The 20,013-nt window shown below is 46.3% G+C and overlaps 1 protein-coding gene across 1 annotated transcript in view; it reads right to left on the bottom strand.

Moving 5' to 3' along the window:
- The window catches only part of itih5 (inter-alpha-trypsin inhibitor heavy chain 5), a 97,279-nt gene that overhangs the window by 45,472 nt on the left and 31,794 nt on the right, over positions 1-20,013 (bottom strand). Inside the window, exons 5-7 of the mRNA XM_086010749.1 lie at positions 12,747-12,994; positions 6,887-7,050; positions 4,863-4,979 (exon numbers count right to left, since the gene is read on the bottom strand). Coding sequence (XP_085866875.1) covers positions 4,863-4,979; positions 6,887-7,050; positions 12,747-12,994 — 529 coding nt within the window. The remainder of the gene's footprint in view (positions 1-4,862; positions 4,980-6,886; positions 7,051-12,746; positions 12,995-20,013) is intronic.

Raw genomic sequence — 20,013 nt, 5'->3', positions numbered from 1 at the left:
GACCGGGAGCTCAGGGTCACCCTTACGGACTGAACGGAGGTGATCTGTAAAGCGGTCGCCCAATCTGCGTTTGGTCTCCCCAATGTAGAGGAGACCGCATCGTGAGCAGCAAATACAGTATACTAGATTGCAAGAATTACAAGTAAATTGCTGTTTCACCTGGAAGGGGTGTTTGGGGCCCTAATATTTATATTCTTATTGCTTGTTTCCCTTCCGTAATCATTAATCTTCAATAAAAAGTACTTACATTGCACGTATCCACGTTAAATGTCATCTGCCACTCATTGGCCCACTTCCCAATCTATCCTGATTTGTTTATCTGCTCCTTATTGTTTTCAAATGCCCTGCATCCCATTTGGTGACACCTGCAAACTTTGACAGCTTTGTTCCTGTCCCCAGCTCCAAATCATTTATATACACAGCAACAACTTGCATTTATAAAGCACCTTTAACGTAGTAAAACATCCCAAGGTGCTGCACCAGAGCCATTATCAAACACAATGTGACATCCAGGCCACACAAGGAGATATTAGGACAGGTGAGAGCTAGGTTTAAAGAAGCATCTTAAAGGAGGAGAGCGAGGCAGAGAGGCGGAGAGGAGGAGAGGAGGAGAGGCGGAGAGGCGGAGAGGCGGCGAGGAGGAGAGGAGGAGAGGAGGAGAGGCGGAGAGGAGGAGAGGAGGCGAGGAGGAGAGGAGGAGAGGAGGAGAGGCGGAGAGACGGAGAGGAGGAGTGGTTTAGGGAGGGAATTCCAGAGTTTGGAGCCTAGACAGCCAAAGGCAAAGCCGCCAGTGGTGGGGCAAAAGAAATCGGCGATGCACAAGCAGCCAGAAGTTACACTTTGAACAGTAGTGGCCCCAACACTAATCCCCGTGAATAGTGACCAATATGTTATGTATTGTGTGTTCTCCTCCCACCTGTGGTGGCACTGTCACAGCAGATAAATGGTTGGGTGTTGTCTTGGTTAAGTTTAGCTCTCTTTGTTTGGAACTTTCCAGAACTTCCTTTCCTTCCTGAATAAAGCACTTCATGTTTGAATCTCTGAGTTCTGAGTCCTAAATTGTGTCTAGGTAGAAAGGTACCGACACAACACACTTGGCACATTAACACAGGTCCATTCACAGTCACGCTTTGCTTTTTCTAGTTTGCCTAATTTTCCACCTGCCTCAGAAGCTTGCTTCCTGTCCCATTCCTTCCCACCTGTGGACTATCTGCTATGTGGCACAATAGCAAAAGCCGAGCTGAGATCTAAATATATATCACACAATTTGGTGATTTCTCAGGTGAATAACTTACAAAGAAAGTGCGTTGCACCGTGCAAATGTAGACACCTCTGCAATCCAATTTTTGTATATGTTTAGCCAGTAATGATTTCCTTGGTAGGTGAGCAGAATACAATAAACACAACTACAATTCAGTGGCAGCATGACTTGGCTTACGTTGACTGGTATTAATTCCTAAGGAGAAGCTTGCCAAATGCAGCATAACGTTGACAGTTTATTTGGCTCAAAAGAGAGACCAAGATAAACACGTGGGGGTAGATTTTCCCGAACCTGTCGGGAAGAAGGCGGAACTTCCCCTTTTGGGTTTTTGACCCGCCTACTTCGACGTCCGGCTAATCCGCGCGATTTTCCCTTGATTGACTTTGTTGAGCCTGCCCAGCGGGCTCAGCAGGCCAATTAAGGGCCACCCGGCAACAGGTGACGTCACAGACTGAAATTTCATCTGTTAAGAGTTTTTGAAATATCAGCATTTGACAGCTGTTTGAAGCTGTCAAACACTGACAGTCTGAGTTCTGACATGAGTCATTCTGCACAGACTCAGTTAGAACTGTCACCGGCACTCAAAGCTGAAGGCTGTCACTTTTCACAGATCGCAGCCGTTCAGCTTTAAGTGCCGGGTGAGTGATGGGCTCCCGACGGCTACAGGAAGAAAGGCTGTGAAGCTAAGTACAGGCAAGTAAAAGTTCTTTACACACTTTAGACACACCAAACACACTTACCTTTACACTCATGCACCCATCACTCACCTGAGCGCCGACATCGCGACCCCTCCAACTCCTTCAACCCGACGGCCCACCTGCTCTAACCTGGCGTGGCTTGGAGCCATCGGGAAACCCACACGAAACCCCTCAAAATAGGGATTCGGCTAAAAACTGCCTGTTAACAGGCAGTTAATTGGCACTAATCCCTTCCCGCCTGGTTTCAGCGGGTCCCAGTGCTGGGCGGGTACCCGCCGCCCCTGAAACTTACGTGGGGCGGGGTTTTGGGCGGGATGGTGTCGGGACCCCCAAATTCGGGATTTTCAGCCCCCGCCCGCCTGAAACCCCGCCCGACGGCTGGGGGAAAATTGGGGCCCAAATATTTGGCTGTTAAAAGCCGAAGACAGCAGCAGCGAAACTCAGTAGTGGAAGCCACAGAATATTTCTCACGTTAAGTATTTGCACCAAAATTAGCTGCAAGGAGACAAGAAAGATGTGGTATTTAACAATTTTGGGAAAGTGATACATATTTTCACATTTAATGGCGAGTTGCGGTGCTAATGATTAGGTCCTGTTACCTGACGTCTACCTAATGAGTACTTAACTTACACTTGTTTAAAGGCCAGCTAGTAACTAGAAAGAAAGACTTGCATTTCTATAGCACCTTTCATGGCCACCGGACGTCCCAAAGCACTTTACAGCCAATGAAGTACTTTTGAAGTGTAGTCACTGTTGTAATGTGGGAAACGTGGCAGACAATTTGCGCACAGCAAGCTCCCACAAACAGCAATGTGATCATGACCCAGATAATGTTTTAGTGATGTTGATTGAGGGATAAATATTGGCCAGGACATCAAGGATAACTCCCCTGCTCTTCTTCAAAATAGTGCCAAGTGATCTTTTACGTCCACCTGAGAGGGCAGACAGGGCCTCGGTTTAACGTCTCATCTGAAAGATGGCACCTCCGACAGTGCAGCACTCCCTCAGTACTGCACTGGCGTGTCAACCTAGATTTTTGTGCTCAAGTCTCTGGAGTAGCACTATGAACCCACAACCTTCTGACTCAGAGGCGAGAGACTGCTGCCCACTGAGACACGGCTGACACCTCCTTGTGGTAAGTCAATCTTCAGGATATGTTACCACTATTAATGCATCAGGTACAGCAAGCAATTAGGAAGGCAAATGGCATGTTGGCCTTTATTGCAAGGGGTTGGAATACAAGAGTAAGGAAGTCTTACTACAATTGTACAGGGCTTTGGTGAGACCACACCTGGAGTACTGAGCACAGTTTTGGTCTCCTTATCTGAGAAAGGATATACCTGCCTTAGAGGCGGTGCAACAAAGGTTCACTAGATTGATCTCTGGGATGAGAGGGCTGTCCTATGAGGAGAGATTGAGTAGATTGGGCCGATACTCTCTGGAGTTTAGAAGAATGAGAGGTGATCTCACTGAAATTTATAAGATTCTGAGGGGGATTGACAGGGTAGATGCTGAGAGGTTGTTTCCCCTGGCTGGAGTGTCTAGAACTGGGGGGCATAGTCTCAGGATAAGGGGTCGGCCATTTAGGACTGAGATGAGGAGGAATTTCTTCACTCAGAGGGTTGTGAATATTTGGAATTCTCTACCCCAGAGGGCTGTGGATGCTGAATCGTTGAGTATATTCAAGGCTGAGATAGATAGATTTTTGGACTCTAGGGGAATCAAGGGTAAATGGGGACTGGGTGCGAAAGTGGAGTTGAGGTGGAAGATCAGCCATGATCTCATTGAATGGCGGAGCGCGAGGGGCCGTATGACCGACTCCTGCTCCTAATTCTTATGTTCTTATCAAAGTAGAACTGACTGGTTTGGATACCACCAGCAAATGGATAACTACCAAAATAGGTGATGGTCAAAGTCAATGGGGGGGAATTTTAGCACACAAAAACGTGTGGTTTGGGAGTGAATGGGGGGTGAAAATTTTAACTCTGAACCCTGACCCCAACCTGCCCACTTACGGGTTTTACGTAGGCGGGACAAAGGGTGGGCAGCCAACGCTCCCAGGAGGTGGGTTGGCAATTCAATTATGTCAATGAGTCTGGCAGCCTCTGATTTAACCTTCTTTGCAGGTTTTACAGTGGGCGACTGAGTTACCCAGGCCTCGGGAAACGGGGCCACTGAAACAAGGCGAGGACAGCTTCGGAGAGAAGGTAAGTGCCTTCACAGCACTGATATAGGCCAGGAGGAGCAGGAGTGCTGCGCCCAGGCACCCCCAAGCTCCACCCCCCCTATCAGACACCCCCCCCCAATACAAACCCCCAAGGTCGGGGGTCGGGGATCGGACACCGCCCCCGCCTGGGACCAAGAATCGGACCCCCCCCCCCCCCGGGGCCAGGGATCGGACAACCCCCCCACCAGGGTCGGAGGTCGAATCCCCCTGGGTTCATGGGTCGGACCTACCTGGTCCTGCCGCCTGCTCTCGAGTCCTCCTCACCCGACTGGAAGCCAAGCCTGTCAATCAGGCTGACATCCGGGTGGGAAAGCTGTCAGGGCCGAAAGAAACCCAGACTTCCCGTTCAAAACTCCATTCTCCACCAGCCCTGCCCCCCCCACCCCCCACCACCTCCGCCCTGCCTACATAACCCGCCCTAGTAAATATCCAGCCCAATGGCTCAGGTGTTGGCCCATGGCTAACAGATGGAAGCTATTTACTAATTCCTGAATAGCATACGAATTGACTGGGATAAAAAGACTTAAAATATCTATCTGACCAATGATTATATCAGAGTGTGGCTTGAGCATATTAGCCTAGTGATAACAATGAATGACGGGTGTAGTCATACATCTGCAAAGTTATTATTTGAGTGCAATAAAATTGGGCCCTTTATCAAAGTAAAGAAGTATACCTGTTTTATTTTTTTTCCAGCCATTGATCCACTTGTGTCTATTACAAAAACCACATTCTTTGGCACTGGAGGAAGATCCTTGGGTGCAAAGTAATGAACAAAATATCCATTTTGAACCTGTAAAGGAAGAATAACAATCTTAATAAAACTCCTTTTTCCATACGGTTAAAGTTAACAAAATATAATTGTTTGGTTCGTCGGTGTTTTGTAGAACAAGTAACCCCGAGATGGTGGCTGGGTGACAGTGGGTAAACAATGGGTGTAAGCCTGTGGGCCCTGGGTTCAAAAAGCAGCTCTCTGCTGGCTCTGGGTACCCCATGTTATGAGAGTTTGGACACAATCTGCTGGCTCTGGGTACCCCATGTTATAAGAGTTTGGACACAATCTGCTGGCTCTGTGTACCCCATGTTATAAGAGTTTGGACACAATCTGCTGGCTCTGGGTATCCCATGTTATAAGAGTTTGGACACAATCTGCTGGCTCTGGGTACCCCATGTTATAAGAGTTTGGACACAATCTGCTGGCTCTGGGTACCCCATGTTATAAGAGTTTGGACACAATCTGCTGGCTCTGGGTATCCCATGTTATAAGAGTTTGGACACAATCTGCTGGCTCTGGGTACCCCATGTTATAAGAGTTTGGACACAATCTGCTGGCTCTGGGTACCCCATGTTATAAGAGTTTGGACACAATCTGCTGGCTCTGGGTACCCCATGTTATAAGAGTTTGGACACAATCTGCTGGCTCTGGGTACCCCATGTTATGAGAGTTTGGACACAATCTGCTGGCTCTGGGTACCCCATGTTATAAGAGTTTGGACACAATCTGCTGGCTCTGGGTACCCCATGTTATGAGAGTTTGGACACAATCTGCTGGCTCTGGGTACCCCATGTTATGAGAGTTTGGACACAATCTGCTGGCTCTGGGTACCCCATGTTATAAGAGTTTGGACACAATCTGCTGGCTCTGGGTACCCCATGTTATAAGAGTTTGGACATAATCAACAAAATTCCCTCGTAGGAGGGATGGGGAAAATGATGCTTGGAATATGAATTTAAAATTAATACAAAGACAAATTTCGATGGCACGATGTTGCAGATGGAAAATACACAGACACTTGTTTGAGATCCACAAACACCGACTTAGCCTGTGAACCCAGTTGAAATGAAGCTATCTTGGTTTAAACTGCGTTCTTAATAACACGCAGCAACGTGTCATAGAAACATAGAAACATAGAAGATAGGAGCAGGAGTCGGCCATTCGGCCCCTCGAGCCTGTTCCGCCATTTAATGAGATCATGGCTGATCTTCCAAATTCAGTACCCTGTCCCTGCTTTCTCCCCATATCCCTTGATCCCCTTAGCCTTAAGAAATATATCCAACTCCTTCTTGAATATATTTAATGAATTGGCCTCCACTGCCTTCTGTGGTAGAGAATTCCACAGGTTCACCACTCTCTGGGTGAAGAAATTCCTCCTCATCTCAGTCCAAAATGGCTTACCCCTTATCCTTAGACTGTGACCCCTGTTCTGGACTCTCCGACCATCGGGAACATCCTTCCTGCATCTAGTCTGTCACACAGAATCACACAGAAACCCCACAGTGCAGATAGAGGCCATTTCGGCCCATCGAGCCTGCACCGACACATATCCCACCCGATCCCCATAACCCCTACACCAACACATATCCCACCCTATCCCCGTAACCCCACGTATTTAATCCCCCTAACACTAAGGGTCAATTTATCATAGCCAATCATCCTAACCCGCACATCTTTGGACTGTGGGAGGAAACCGGAGCACCCGGAGGAAACCCACGCAAACACGGGGAGAATGTGCAAACTCCACACAGTCACCCGAGGCCGGATTCAAACCCGGGTCCCTGGTGCTGTGAGGCACAGTGCTAACCACTATGTTAGAATTTTATAAGTGTCAAAAGCAAGCACTTCTGAGTGTTGTGTAAATAAGACATACACCCTTGGGATACGCTGGGCCCAGAATAGAAGGAAAACATTAAGAGTAATACCTGAATATCGCCAACTCCCAATTCTCTGTTAACATCGTATCTCACAATGAAGTCACCCAGAACTCCATTCTCAGCGATTCCAGCTTGCTGCCGAATAGTTGGAGTAAACCTGATGTGGGCTGTTGTCCTGGTTCGGTCGATATTAGTGGATGGTGGAGGTGAGGCTTTAACAGCACAGGAGGGAAACATTCAAGATGTAGCAATCACTTTGTAACTTGAAATGCATGTTTGTATAACAATAGCACAGTTTTACTAAATTAAAAAAGTGAAAAATATAATTTCTTGGTCTGAGGAAGTTAATGCAAGTAAAATCCAACCTTAAATATTCCATAATGGGACCTGCCAAATTTCAGAATGCTTTTAAAATATTTAACTACAGTGGATAGATGCCCCATCCTTTAGTCACAAACCTTACGGGCAAATACCACCCCCCCCCCTTATCACCAAATCTTTTTAGAAGTTATTAAACCTAACATATTTCAAGATCATAATATTAGGCCCATATGAACTAGATTTTTGAGCCAAGCAAAAATGAAAATTTACCAACTCCACTTTAAAACATAGTTTGTCAAATGAAATACTTTCAATGGTTATTTAAAGGTTCTTTTTTTAAATAATAACTCTGAGACTTCAACATTTTGAATGGAGGGTTTAGATAGAGTAAATGAAGAGAAACTGTTTCTAATGGCTGAAGGGTCGATAACCAGAGGGCACAGATTTAAGGTGATTGGCAAAAGAACCAGAGGCGACATGAGGAAAAACTTTTTTACGTAACGCGTGGTTAGGATTTGGAATGTGCTGCCTGATAGGGCGGTGGAGGCAGATTCAATAGTAACCTTCAAAAGGGAATTGGATAAATACTGGAAGGAGAATAAATTGCAGGGATATGGGGAAAGAGCAGGGGAGTGGGACTGACTGGATTGCTCTTCGAAAGAGCCGGCGCAGACTCTTCTGTGCGGTACTAGTCTATGATTCTATGATTTTTTTTCTCAATCCTCGTCCTCTAATCTCCTGAAGATACTGGAGTTTAATTCCACAGTCGCTGCCTCCTCATCCACGTAATTATCCTTCACACTAAGTTTGGTCAGTGGCTTCACAGCTCAGTCGCAAGTTAAAATTGCGGTTGGTACCCAATGACAGCATCAGACCATGATCTGCATATTTAAAGCAGGACCCCATTGGCTTCAGGAGGGGAATGGTTTTACCAGCTGCTCAGAAGAGCAGGTTGAAATCGAGATTAGCATGAAGCAGGCGGGTATGTCAGCAGTGGAATCTTAACTGCTCACCCACCAAGTGGGTAGGGTTAAAATCGACCTCCCGCATTGTTTAATGCAGTCAATAGGTTACTGAAAAAAGTTAATCCACAGGATTTGCCCATATACTGAGGACACATTATTGGAAAGGTAGAGTTTCTGGATTGTATGTGACTTGGTCCGCATATGGGTACCATAAGCAAACTCTGTCAGCTGTGGCTCAGTGGGCAGCACACTCGCCTCTGAGTCAGAAGGTCGTGGGTTCATAGCCCCCACTCTAGGGACTTGAGCACAAAAATCTAGGCTGACACTCCAGTGCAGTGCTGAGGGAGTGCTGCACTGTCGGAGGTGCCGTCTTTCTGATTAGACGTTAAACCGAGGCCCCGAGTGCTCTCTCAGGTGGATGTAAAAGATCCCATGACACTATTTCGAAGAAGAGCAGGGGAGTTATCCCTGGTGTCCTGGGGCCAATATTTATCCCTCAACCAACATCACTAAAACAGATTATCTGGGTCATTATCACATTGCTGTTTGTGGGAGCTTGCTGTGCGCAAATTGGCTGCCGCGTTTCCCACATTACAACAGCGGCTACACTTCAAAAAGTACTTCATTGGCTGTAAAGCACTTTGAGACGTCCGGTGGTCGTGAAAGGCGCTATAGAAATGCAAGTCTTTTTTTTTAATGGAAAATCGTTGTATTAAAGCTTAAAATTCTAACAGACAAACACACCTGTTCTTCCTCAGGAGACTGAAGAAATTTGGAATGGCCCCCCAGATTCTCACCAACTTCTACCGGTGCACCATCGAGAGTATCCTGTCCGGCTGCATCACTACCTGGTATGGCAACTGCACCGCCATAGACCGCAAGGCTCTACAGATGGTGGTGAAAGCTGCACAACATACTATAGGAATTAAACTACCTGCTGTGCAGGATATCTACCCCGAGAGGTGCCGGGGGAAGGCCCTGAGAATCATCAAAGACGCAAGCCACCCCAGCCACAACCTCTTCACCCTGCTCCCGTCCGGTAAGAGATATCGAAGCATACGGTCTCGTACCAGCAGGTTTCGAAACAGCTTCTACCCCCCAGGCCATAAGACTCATGAACGAATAATTTATTATTATTTATTACTGTTGTTTTATTTATTACTACTGTATTTTTATTTGTATTTTTATCATTGCTATGCCATATTTATTCCAATGTTGGGAGGACTCATAAAAATCAACATTTCATTGTGCAGTACACACGTTGCTGCATATATGACAAATAAAAATTGAATTGAATTAAAAAAGGAAGACCTTGCCTTATATCTCTCAGGATATCCCAAAGCACTTCAAATATAAATGAATTACTTTGAAGTGCAGTTGCTGTTTCTGTGGTAAGTGAATTAGGGGACATCTATTTAACTGGTATTAGCTCAGCCAGTCATGCACCTCCAAGCCTAAGACCCAACAACAGGCCGTCTGTTATTTTTATAATAATGTATATAAAAGCCACTTTGTTTTCTTTTTTCTTGTTCATGAGAAAAAAGTTGACATTGCAGTTAAATCTAAAACAAGTATCACTAACAGATATGGCATTGATTGTAGACTTGGAGATGATACAGATAATGAAGAATAATGGACATCTAACGTTATGTGCAAAAATTGTACTGCGTCAATGCCAATTCATTTATGCCAAAGCCAGAGACCAGAATATGCTCATTTCCAGGGTACAATAATGACTCTGTGTGTAATCAGATCTTATTTGTTTTCAATTGAAAAAAGAAAGACTTGCATTTCTATCGCGCCTTTCACGACCACCGGATACCCCAAAGAGCTTTACAGCCAATGAAGTACTTTTTGAAGTGTAGTTACTGTTGTAATGTGGGAAACGCAGCAGCCAATTTGCACACAGCAAGCTCCCACAAACAGCAATGTGATAATGACCAGATAATCTGTTTTTTTTAGTGATGTTGATTGAGGGATAAATATTGGCCCCAGGACACCGGGGAGAACTCCCCTGCTCTTCTTTGAAATAGTGCCATGGGATCTTTTACATCCACCTGAGAGGGCAGACGGGGCCTCGATTTAATGTCTCATCTGAAAGACGGCACCTCTGACAGTGCAACACTCCCTCAGCACTGCACTGGAGTGTCAGCCTAGATTTTTGTGCTCAAGTCTCTGGAGTGGGACTTGAACCCACAACTTTCTGACTCGGAGGCGAGAGTGAAACCTTTAGCACAAGAAAGTGCGGGACAGGGAAAAAGCCACTTGTCTCAACAAGCATGCTCGTTCCGATTTATACCACCATGCACGCTCCAAAAAGTATTTAATCTCTAGGGATAATAACGGGAAAGACTCCGCCATGATTGAAATAAATCAAGCCTCGTGTTCATCGTACAGGGGTTGTAGTTTGAAAGGAGGCTGAAGACTTGGAAGGAATGCTTCAAAATTATTCTATTGACCATAATCCAAAGTATAAAGCCAGAAAGAGGGACAAAGAAGGGGGAAGGAGCTGTGATGAACATGTTCAGCCACAAAGGGCCTTCAATTACTTAACTCTCATGTAAAAAAAAGAACAATTATTCAAAACATAAAAATTCTTCATAAGAACAAGAAAACTTGGAATGAGACAAGGTCATTCAGTAACCATTCCTTACACAGTGCCTGACTACCTAAATCACAGAATTTTCTCTTTAAGGATCTTTATACTCTCTTCCTAACAACATTGTGCATTAAACAGATTTATTACCATCTCAATAACCCTCAACCGCTTGACAGTAAACAAATGCTTTGTACCTGTCTTCACGGTAGAAGACACAAAAAAATTCCAGAAATAATGGGGAACCAAGGGTCTAGAGAGAATGAGGAACTTAAAGAAATCAGTATAAGTAAAGGCATAGAACTGGAGAAACTAATGGCCCAGAAATTCGAGTTGGAGGCTTCCCGCGGGTGCAAGCCTCCGACCTGCACTTACCTAGCGCGCCGGCCGTTGAGCTGTGGGCCCCCCGTGGGATTCCGATCCTAGGCCTCCTCCAACTGCCGGCGCGCAGTGCTTGTGTATCCCAGGGGCGCAGTTAGTTCAAAGCGTCCCCTGGGATGACGTGGGCCATGGAGAGCCAATGGTAGCAGGGAATGCCCATTCATAAATTTGACAGGAAGAGCTGTCAAACCTATAAATACTATAAGCCCCAAAACATAACTAAAACTTCAAATAATTTTTTTAAAAACATCACATTTTTAAAATAACTATAAATTACATAAAATAACTATTTTAAACAATAATTTAAATTTTTGAAAAAATTAATTAGTTTCTAACAGGGCTAAAAATAAACTTACTTTAAAGTATTTAAAAATAATAAACCTGTGGAAAAAATGTTTTAATTTTACTTAATTCACCACTTACCTTGTTAAAAGCAGGCCTTGCGCCTGCTTTTTAAAAGTGTAACTGCTGGAGACTTATCCTCCCAGAGAAACCTGCAAAAAAAACGTAAGTTCCAGGCGTACGCGCTGCCTCTCCGGCGCACGCGTTCCACCTGTGAACCCCTTCCTTTAAGGGAACGGAAGTTCCGGTTTCCCGCGCATGCGCAGTGCATGCACGAAACCGGCACTTTCGTTGGGCCTACGCGTGAGTACCCAGCGTGTACTCACCCGTGGGGGCCCGAATCTCTGGGCCATTGTGACTAAGTGGCGACAAATCCCCTGGACCGGACGACCTGCATTCCAGGGTTTTAAAAGATATAGTGGATGCATTGGTATTAATCTTCCAGAATTCCCTAGATTCTAGAATAGTCCCCAAGGATTGGAAGGTAGCAAACATAACCCCGCTATAGGCCAGTTAGCCTGACATCAGTAGTAGGCAAAATGCTGAAATCTATTATTAGGGGTGTGGTAACAGGGCACTTAGAAAATCTTAACTATGATTAGGCAGAGTCAACTTGGTTTTATGAAAGGGAAATCGGGTTTGACAAATCTGTTAGCGTTTTTAGAAGATGTAACTAGTAGGGTGGATAAGGGGGAACCAGTGGATGTAGTGTATTTGGATTTTCAAAAAGCATTCGATAAGATGCCACACAAGAGGTTATTACACAAAATTAGGACTCATGGGATTGGGGGTAATATATTAGCATGGATTGAGGATTGGTTAATGGACAGAAAACAGAGAGTAAGAATAAACGGGACTTTTTCGGGTTGGCAGGCTGTAACTAGTGGATCAGTGCTTGGGCCTCAGCTATTTACAATCTATATTACTGATTAGATGAAGGGACTGAGTGTAACGTATCCAAGTTTGCTGATGATACAAAGTTAGGTGGGAAAGTAAGCTGTGAGGAGGACGCAAAGAGGCCGCAGAGAGATATAGACAGGTTGACTGAGTGGGCAAGGTGCTATATAAATATAAGTTGTTGTTGTTATTGTGAGGAAAGCAGATAAAAGTTAATAAAAATTATTAAATACACCTTTAGAAAGTAAGATAGCAGCCAAAGTGTTGGTGATATCAGGGGAAAATGCAATAATAAAACGGGATTTGCATTTTAAATCTAACATACATTACTTAACAAACTTGTTCATCGTAAACTTATCACAGAGAGGGTGTAAATCTCGCTCTTCGATTCTCTGTGCTGAGATACCTGCCCTGCTGCGACTCATCTGCTTGCTGTTTCTCAGGGGGGCGACTTCTACGAAAGTGATCCCGGAACGCTCCGTCAAATGGATCTCCACCAGGAGTTTCGGAACGATCTGCTTGGGCCTGACGCTGATCACGTGCGTGTACTTTCCCAGACGCCTCTCCAGCAGCTCTTCATAGGTCAGGAGAAATAATCCTTTGGTCCTTGCAGGCAAATTCACGGTGACGGTGAAAATTTCCACTTCGCTGTCTCTGTCGGGAAGCAATAGGCTACAGGTTACAACAGCCCACGTTCTGAGCCTGGCGTTGTTTTTGCAGGATTGGAGTATCCAATGATTAATGATTTTGATTGAAGGTTATCTTGTGTGATCACGCAAGTGGAGATCATAACCACAAAAATTTTAAAGTGTATTTGTATAAACCATATCCCAACCTGTAACATTTGGGGCTTGAATCTGCGGTCGGAGGCTTCCCCTGCGAACGAATGCCTCCAAACCGCAATAAATCTACGAACCTACCTGATGATCCCGGGGGTTTGTAAACTCGCGCTCCTGGGCCTCTACGCCTACGCACGAGTAAAGGCCCATGTACCCCGGGGGCACAGGCGGTTCGCGAGCGTCCCTGGGATCACGTGGGCCGGCCCAACCAAAGACAAAGGGGGATTCCCATTTACCTATTCAATCCCCCATCAGCCATGAATAGAAATCCCCAAAAAAACACAATTACACACCAGTTAAATAATAATAAATTGTCACATGTTCAAAACGAATTCAAATACAATTAAATTAAACCTGATACCTGGGATGGCAGGAATGACGTATGAGGAGAGATTGAGTCAATTAGGCTTATATTTGCTAGAGTTTAGAAGAATGAGAGGGGATCTCATTGAAACTTATAAAATTCTAACAGGACTAGACAGACTAGATGCAGGAAGGATGTTCCCGATGCCGGGGGAGTCCAGAACCAGGGGTCACAGTCTAAGGATAAGGGGTAAGCCATTTAGGACTGAGATGAGGAGGAATTTCTTCACCCAGAGAGTGGTGAACCTGTGGAATTCTCTACCACTAAAGGCAGTTGAGGCCAACTTATTAATATATTCAAGAAGGAGTTAGATATATTTCTTAAGGCTAAAGGGATCAAGGGATATGGGGAGAAAGCAGGGACAGGGTACTGAATTTGGATGATCAGCCATGATCTCATTAAATGGCGGAACAGGCTCAAGGGGCCGAATGGCCTACTCCTGCTCCTATCGTCTATGTTTCTATGTAAACATTTAAAACAAAAATTTAATTTTTTGAAAAATAAATGTTAACTTTTTAAAGGGGCTAAAAATAACCTATTGTAGGAGTTCTCAACTCCTAACGAAAGTACTGAGATTGAAACTAGCAGTTAACCAAATGTGGTTTAATGCACTGGTAAAAGTTACAAACAAAAACGCAGGAGAAACTCTAAACAGGTCTGTACAATACTTGGTTCCACGAGGACTGAAAGGACACGCCTCTCCCCTCTGACGTCATGATGTCATCACATTTCCCGCCGTTGGGTACGTCACGTGACCAGCGTGATGACGTCATCGCGCTGGATCGACATTTTACCGAACCCGCGCTATTTATCCAGAGCAAACATTTAAAGGTAACAAACCCCTGTTAAAGGCAATTATATACATTACTGCAAGAGTCTCTTGGTGGCTTTGCCACATACGCCCCCCCAGAATTGTTTTTAATTAGAAAAGTCAATCGCCGAGGAGGTCGGACGAGCCTGTTGGAACGACTCCTAAATTCCCGGAATCGCCGACCACCATCGTGGCTGCGGGGCATGCCCCGGATCCAGTGCTCTTGACGCGCAGGGGTCTGTTCGTTGCTTTGGACGCAAAACTGCAAGGCGGACGGCAGCATCTGGCCTTCACGCCAAACCGAGCGTGGTAATAGCAGAAACCGCTTGGAGGAGGCGTCGAGTCAGGGCCCTTTGGGGCGGGGTGTCCCGCGATGGCGCAGTTTTGCTGTCGGACCGCGTATATTTTATCCGCCTCTTCGGCGAGCGCTATACAACCCCCGGCGTCCGATCTGGCGAGGGCCGCCTGCACCTGTTTGGGCAGTTGAGTGAGGAACAGTTCACGGAACAGGAAACATTGCGGCTCCGACCCCAGGAGAGTGAGCATCTGGCTCATCAACTCCGAAGGTTTGGAGTCACCCAACCCGGGCAGCGTGAGTAGGCGGCGTGCGAGCTCTGCCTTCATAAGGCCGAATACCTGCATGAGCCGAGCCTTAATGGTGATGTACTTGTCGGTAGCTGGGGGTTTTCCAGTAGGCTGATGATCCTCGATGCCGTCGAGCTGTCGAGTGCGGAGACCACGTAAAGATAACGGGTCTGATCCTGCACGATGTTGCGGAGCTCGAACTGCGCCTCCGCTTGCACGAACCAGGAGGCCGCCTGTTGTTCCCAAAATTGGGGGAGCTTCAAAGCCACTGCGTTGGCTTCCATCATGGCCTGCGTTCCGTTTCTGCCACGAAAAACGTCCGCGAGGATTCGGGGTCACCAATGTTCTAACGAAAGTACTGAGATTGAAACTAGCAGTTAACCAAACGTGGTTTAATGCACTGGTAAAGTTACAAACAAAAACGTTCCACGAGGACTGAAAGGACACGCCTCTCCCCTCTGACGTCATGACGTCATCACGTTTCCCGCCGTTGGGTATGTCACGTGACCTGCGTGATGACGTCATCGCGCTGGATCGACATTTTACCGAACCCGCGCTATTTATACAGAGCAAATATTTAAAGGTAACAAATCCCTGTTAAAGGCAATTATATACATTACTGCAAGAGTCTCTTGGTGGCTTTGCCACACTATAACTGATTTTAAAGTTCTTATATGTTTAAATTTTTTTTAATTATTTTAATATTTATTTAAACTCTTACGCTGGTAAAAGAAGGCCCTATCAGGCATAAGAGTTTCACGGGCATTTCCTAGGCTGTAGTTGGGCAAATAGCCCGACTCTCCGCCCGCGAGCGTCCATTTCCCGGGGATGCGGTGGATCCGTCGAGCTGAAGCTTGACAGATCGTAAGTTCTGGGTTTTCGCGGATGCACAGCGCACACAGAAACCCAGAACTTACGGCCACCTATGCACCTCGTACGCGGTTCTAGGCCCTGGAAAATCTGGGCCTTTGTCTTGAATGTTTTCCAGAATATCCATTAAATAAAGACCTATACATCGCAATATGACAGCTGAGCATTCATTGTAAATTGATTGTGCAGGATCACTAATGGCTTAGAGACAAAGCCGTGGCTAATAACTCAGTGTGGATTGTCAGCAAAAATGACACAAAACTATTAAGATTCGAAACAAAAATGCCTCCAGGGTCAAAGTGACAGTCGTCAGTATACTTGTTAATGGGATAAAAAGTCAGGCCAATACGAACCTGGCCAGATTATTCAAAGCCAGCCAAATGCAGGGTTTAGCTTGAATGATTTCATGTTATTTTATTGCTTTTCTCCTCCCCTGAAAACTGCTTGAATCTTTGCTGGGTGCAGTTCCATGGGTCCCAGGTACCCTCTGGTAGCTCAGCCAATTGGCCTTGAGTGTACGTGTTGGCAAGGGGGTTTGTGTCAGCTGTGGCTCAGTGGGGAGCACTCTCTAGGTGGGAGGGGCTAGGAGTGAGCCAGGTGTGACTGGTTGCCTGATTGCAGCTGGGAGTTGGAGGGAGTTTTGTAAAAAGTTGGTGGTGGGTTTTGGGGTTTGGTTTTCAGGTTTTAGGGCGTTTTGGGCCCACAAAAACAGCCAGATGGCTGCTGAGGGGTCCGGAGTGCCGGGCCCCTCAGAGGACAATATTCCTGAGAGGAATTTAATTAGGGAAGAAACAAAAAATCAAAATCAAATCAAATCAACTTTTATTGTCATTGTTAGTGCACAAGTGCAGTACAACGAAATGTAGGCTTGCGGCTCCCGAGAGTGTACATTTGGGTTAAGACATTTAAACATTCAACATACATTTGGCTTGTAGTATATTAACATAAACATAACCATAATAAAGTGCATTGGCAGATGTGCAGGCTTTAGAGTTTATTTGTGGAGTTCAGTAGGATGACAGCCCTGGGAAAGAAGCTGTTCCTAAATCTGGTCGTACGGGTGCGAATGCATCTATAGCGTCTCCCAGATGGCAGGAGGGGGAACAGACTGTGGCTGGGGTGGGTAGGGTCTTTGATGATGGACCGTGACCTCCGTAGACAGCGTTTCTGGTAGATGTGCTCTACGGTCGGTAGCCGGGTGCCGGTAATGCGTTGGGCAGTTTTGACTACCCGCTGCAGGGCTATCCGGTCATAGTAGCTACAGCTGCCATACCATACTGTGATACAGTTTGTCAGGATGCTCTCTATAGTGCAGTGGTAAAAGTTAGAGAGGATCAGGGGTGACCGGTTACATCCCTTCAGCCTTCTTAGGAAATATAGGCGCTGCTGGGCCTTCTTCACCAGAGAGGAGGTATTGAGGGAAACTGTGGTGGGAAGGGGAAAAAAAAGGCCCAAAGATTTGGGCCGGGACCTCAGGAGGTTTGGTAAAGAAAATACGGTGGTGGTGCAGTGTGAAGATAAGAAGATTCGAGCCTGGGATATAATCCAGGCAGTTCATGAGGACTGTGGCGAGGGAAGCTGCTTTGCCTGCCGACCAAAGCCAAATGTGGGATTTGAGGTGACAGTCAGTGGTCGTGAGGAGGTGGAAAAACTGCTACTCAGTCTGAAAGTTGGTGAGAAATTCTTGGAGGTGACTCTGCTATATTCAGAGGAGGTGGTGGTTTCATTTTTGAACTTGCCAGTGTACATTGAGGATGAAGTGCTGAGCAAAAAGTTGGAGTCGTGGGACATTAAAATCTGTTCTGAAATAAAGAGGAGGTACTATCCGGGAACACGGGTAGCAGACGGAACCCGGTATGTAAAGGTGCGGTTCCCAGAGGGGGTGAGGTCTTTGCTGTACAGTATGAAGTTCGAGACACTGGAAGGAGTGCAGTACTTTCATGTGCTGCACGATAACCAAGTAAAGGTGTGCTACTATTGTCTGGGACATGACCATCTCGTAAGAAACTGTCCAGATTTGTATTGTTACAATTGCGGCGAGTCGGGACATATCGTGCGGAGCTGCAAAGCAGAGAGCTGTGGGGTGTGTCACAAAGGCCCCACCCGCTGTGAGTGTGTGGCAGAAGGGAGCGATATGAGTGATGAGGAGATGGGAGAAGGAGAAGGAGATGAGAGTGGAACAGCCGGAGGAGTGGTGCAGTCGGAGGACACAGCCGGTAAAATGAAGGAGAAAGGAGCACAGGAAGAGGCAGAGGATGGCGGAACGGAGGACGGGATGGAGATGGCGGAAAACATGCCGAGTGCTGTGGAGGGGAACAAAGACAGCAGCGGGCAGCGAGGGTCGAGTGCAGACTCGAGCCTTAGTGCGGTTCGGCTCCCCGTGGGGAGTCTGCTGGCTGCGGGAGGAGAGGAGGCGGGAGCGGGGTGTGTGGTGGATGTGGGTGCTCCGGGGAGAGGCGGGGAGTCGGATATCTTGGTGAGCGGGAGGGGGCAGGACGGGGAGAGGGAGCAAGAGTCAGGAGCCTTAAAGAGACAGCAGGATGGGATCGGCGAGATAGAGACGTCAAAAGGGAGCAATTTAGGTGCACCATTGTCCCATGGAGTGAGGGAACAGGGTGTAAGGGTCAGAGGTGGAGATGTGGTCGAAGGGAGCGGCACAGTGGGAGAAACTGCGACAGCAGGAAGACTCTCTATGGGAGATGAAATGTCTGACAGGGAGCAGGATTATGTATCTGACGGGGAGCAGGCACAAGGGGTTGCAGAAGAGCTTGAGTGTGAGGAATTAGAGGGGGACAGAGACATGGAAGTCGGGGGTGGGGTGGCATCATGTGACAAGGGAAAGGTTAGTGAGGGGCAGAAAGAGGGAGGAAGGGCAGCTCCTGGGCCCAAACTTAATGCAAGGAAGAGGCTGAAACAGCAGGGAAAGTTTAAACAGGAGGGGGAAAAGAGTCGGAGGCTGCAGGAAAAAGCAACAGCTGCCCGAGAAGTTGGGAAGGCGCATGTGAGGAGGGAAGAGCCAGAGATTAAATGATGGGGAGATTATCAGGCATACTTCCCTTCTTTGGAGCCATGATTACATTGGTCTCGATTAATGTGAACGGACTGAGGGGTGAGAAGAAATTGCAGCAGTTGTTGCAGGGTTTTAAAGGTACGGACTTGTTGTGTCTGCAAGAAACCTTTTGGGATGAGGATATCCTAGAAAGAGTTCAGAAGGTTTGGAAGGGAGAGGTGTTTGCAAGTTGTGCAAACAATAACCGTAGAGGGGTGGCTGTTTTGGTGAGTCCGCCCATAAAAGAGAACGTTGCCTTGATGGACAAGGACGCTGAGGGGAGATTTTTATGGCTAAGGGTAAAAATGGAGGGATTTAATTGCGATCTCTTTAATATCTATGCACCGAACGACCATTGCAAGCGTCGCGAGTTTTTTCGGGGGTTATTCACTGAAGCGGCAGAGGTGGAAAATCCTTGTATAGTGGGGGATTTTAATGTATTTTTATCTCGGATGGACATTTCAGCCCAGATGACCTTTAAGGATGATAACTCCAGTGGGATGATTGTAAAAATGATGGCAAATTTAAATTTGAGAGACTTATGGAGGGACCGGAACCCCATAAGAAGCGAGTTCTCCAGATCAGGTTGGGTAGGTGATGTTTTAAAACAGAGCCGAATAGATTTTGTGTTAATGCGGGAAGGGTTAAGTTCTGAGGTGATGGAGATTTATTATAAAAAAGTATTTTTTAGTGATCACTCGGCTTTGGTTCTTAGAATTAAGAACAGCAGAGTTAAGATCGGTTCAGGGGTGTGGATTTTAAACAATCAATACCTGAAAGAAATTTCTTATAAAGAAGTGATTATAAATATAATAAAGGACGCTCGGAAGGAACCTTTGTTCTTGAAAGAAAGAAGAGTTTGGTGGGATAATTTCAAATATGAGGTAAAAGTTTTTTCGGTACGTTATGGGAAAAAGAGGGTGGCAGCTAACCAGCATCGAGAAGAGAATATTAAATGTTTACGGATGTCTGTAAAGCAGTTGACGGAGGGGATAAGGGAGCAGAGACTAAGTTCCGGGTGCTAAAGGAAGAGTGGGAATTATTGCAAGCTGAAAAATGCAAGGGGGCCATTCTCCGTGCAAAGGCTAGAGATGCATTGGAGGGCGAAAGATGCACTAAATATTTTCTACAGCAAGAAAAGCTGCGACAGAGATT

The sequence above is a fragment of the Somniosus microcephalus genome, chromosome 17 (genome assembly GCF_052327205.1).
Source record: "Somniosus microcephalus isolate GS21.2 chromosome 17, FLI_Smic_1.0, whole genome shotgun sequence".
NCBI lineage: Eukaryota > Metazoa > Chordata > Chondrichthyes > Squaliformes > Somniosidae > Somniosus > Somniosus microcephalus.
Note: the sequence above shows the minus strand (reverse complement) of the source record. Positions and strands in the feature narration are given on the sequence as shown.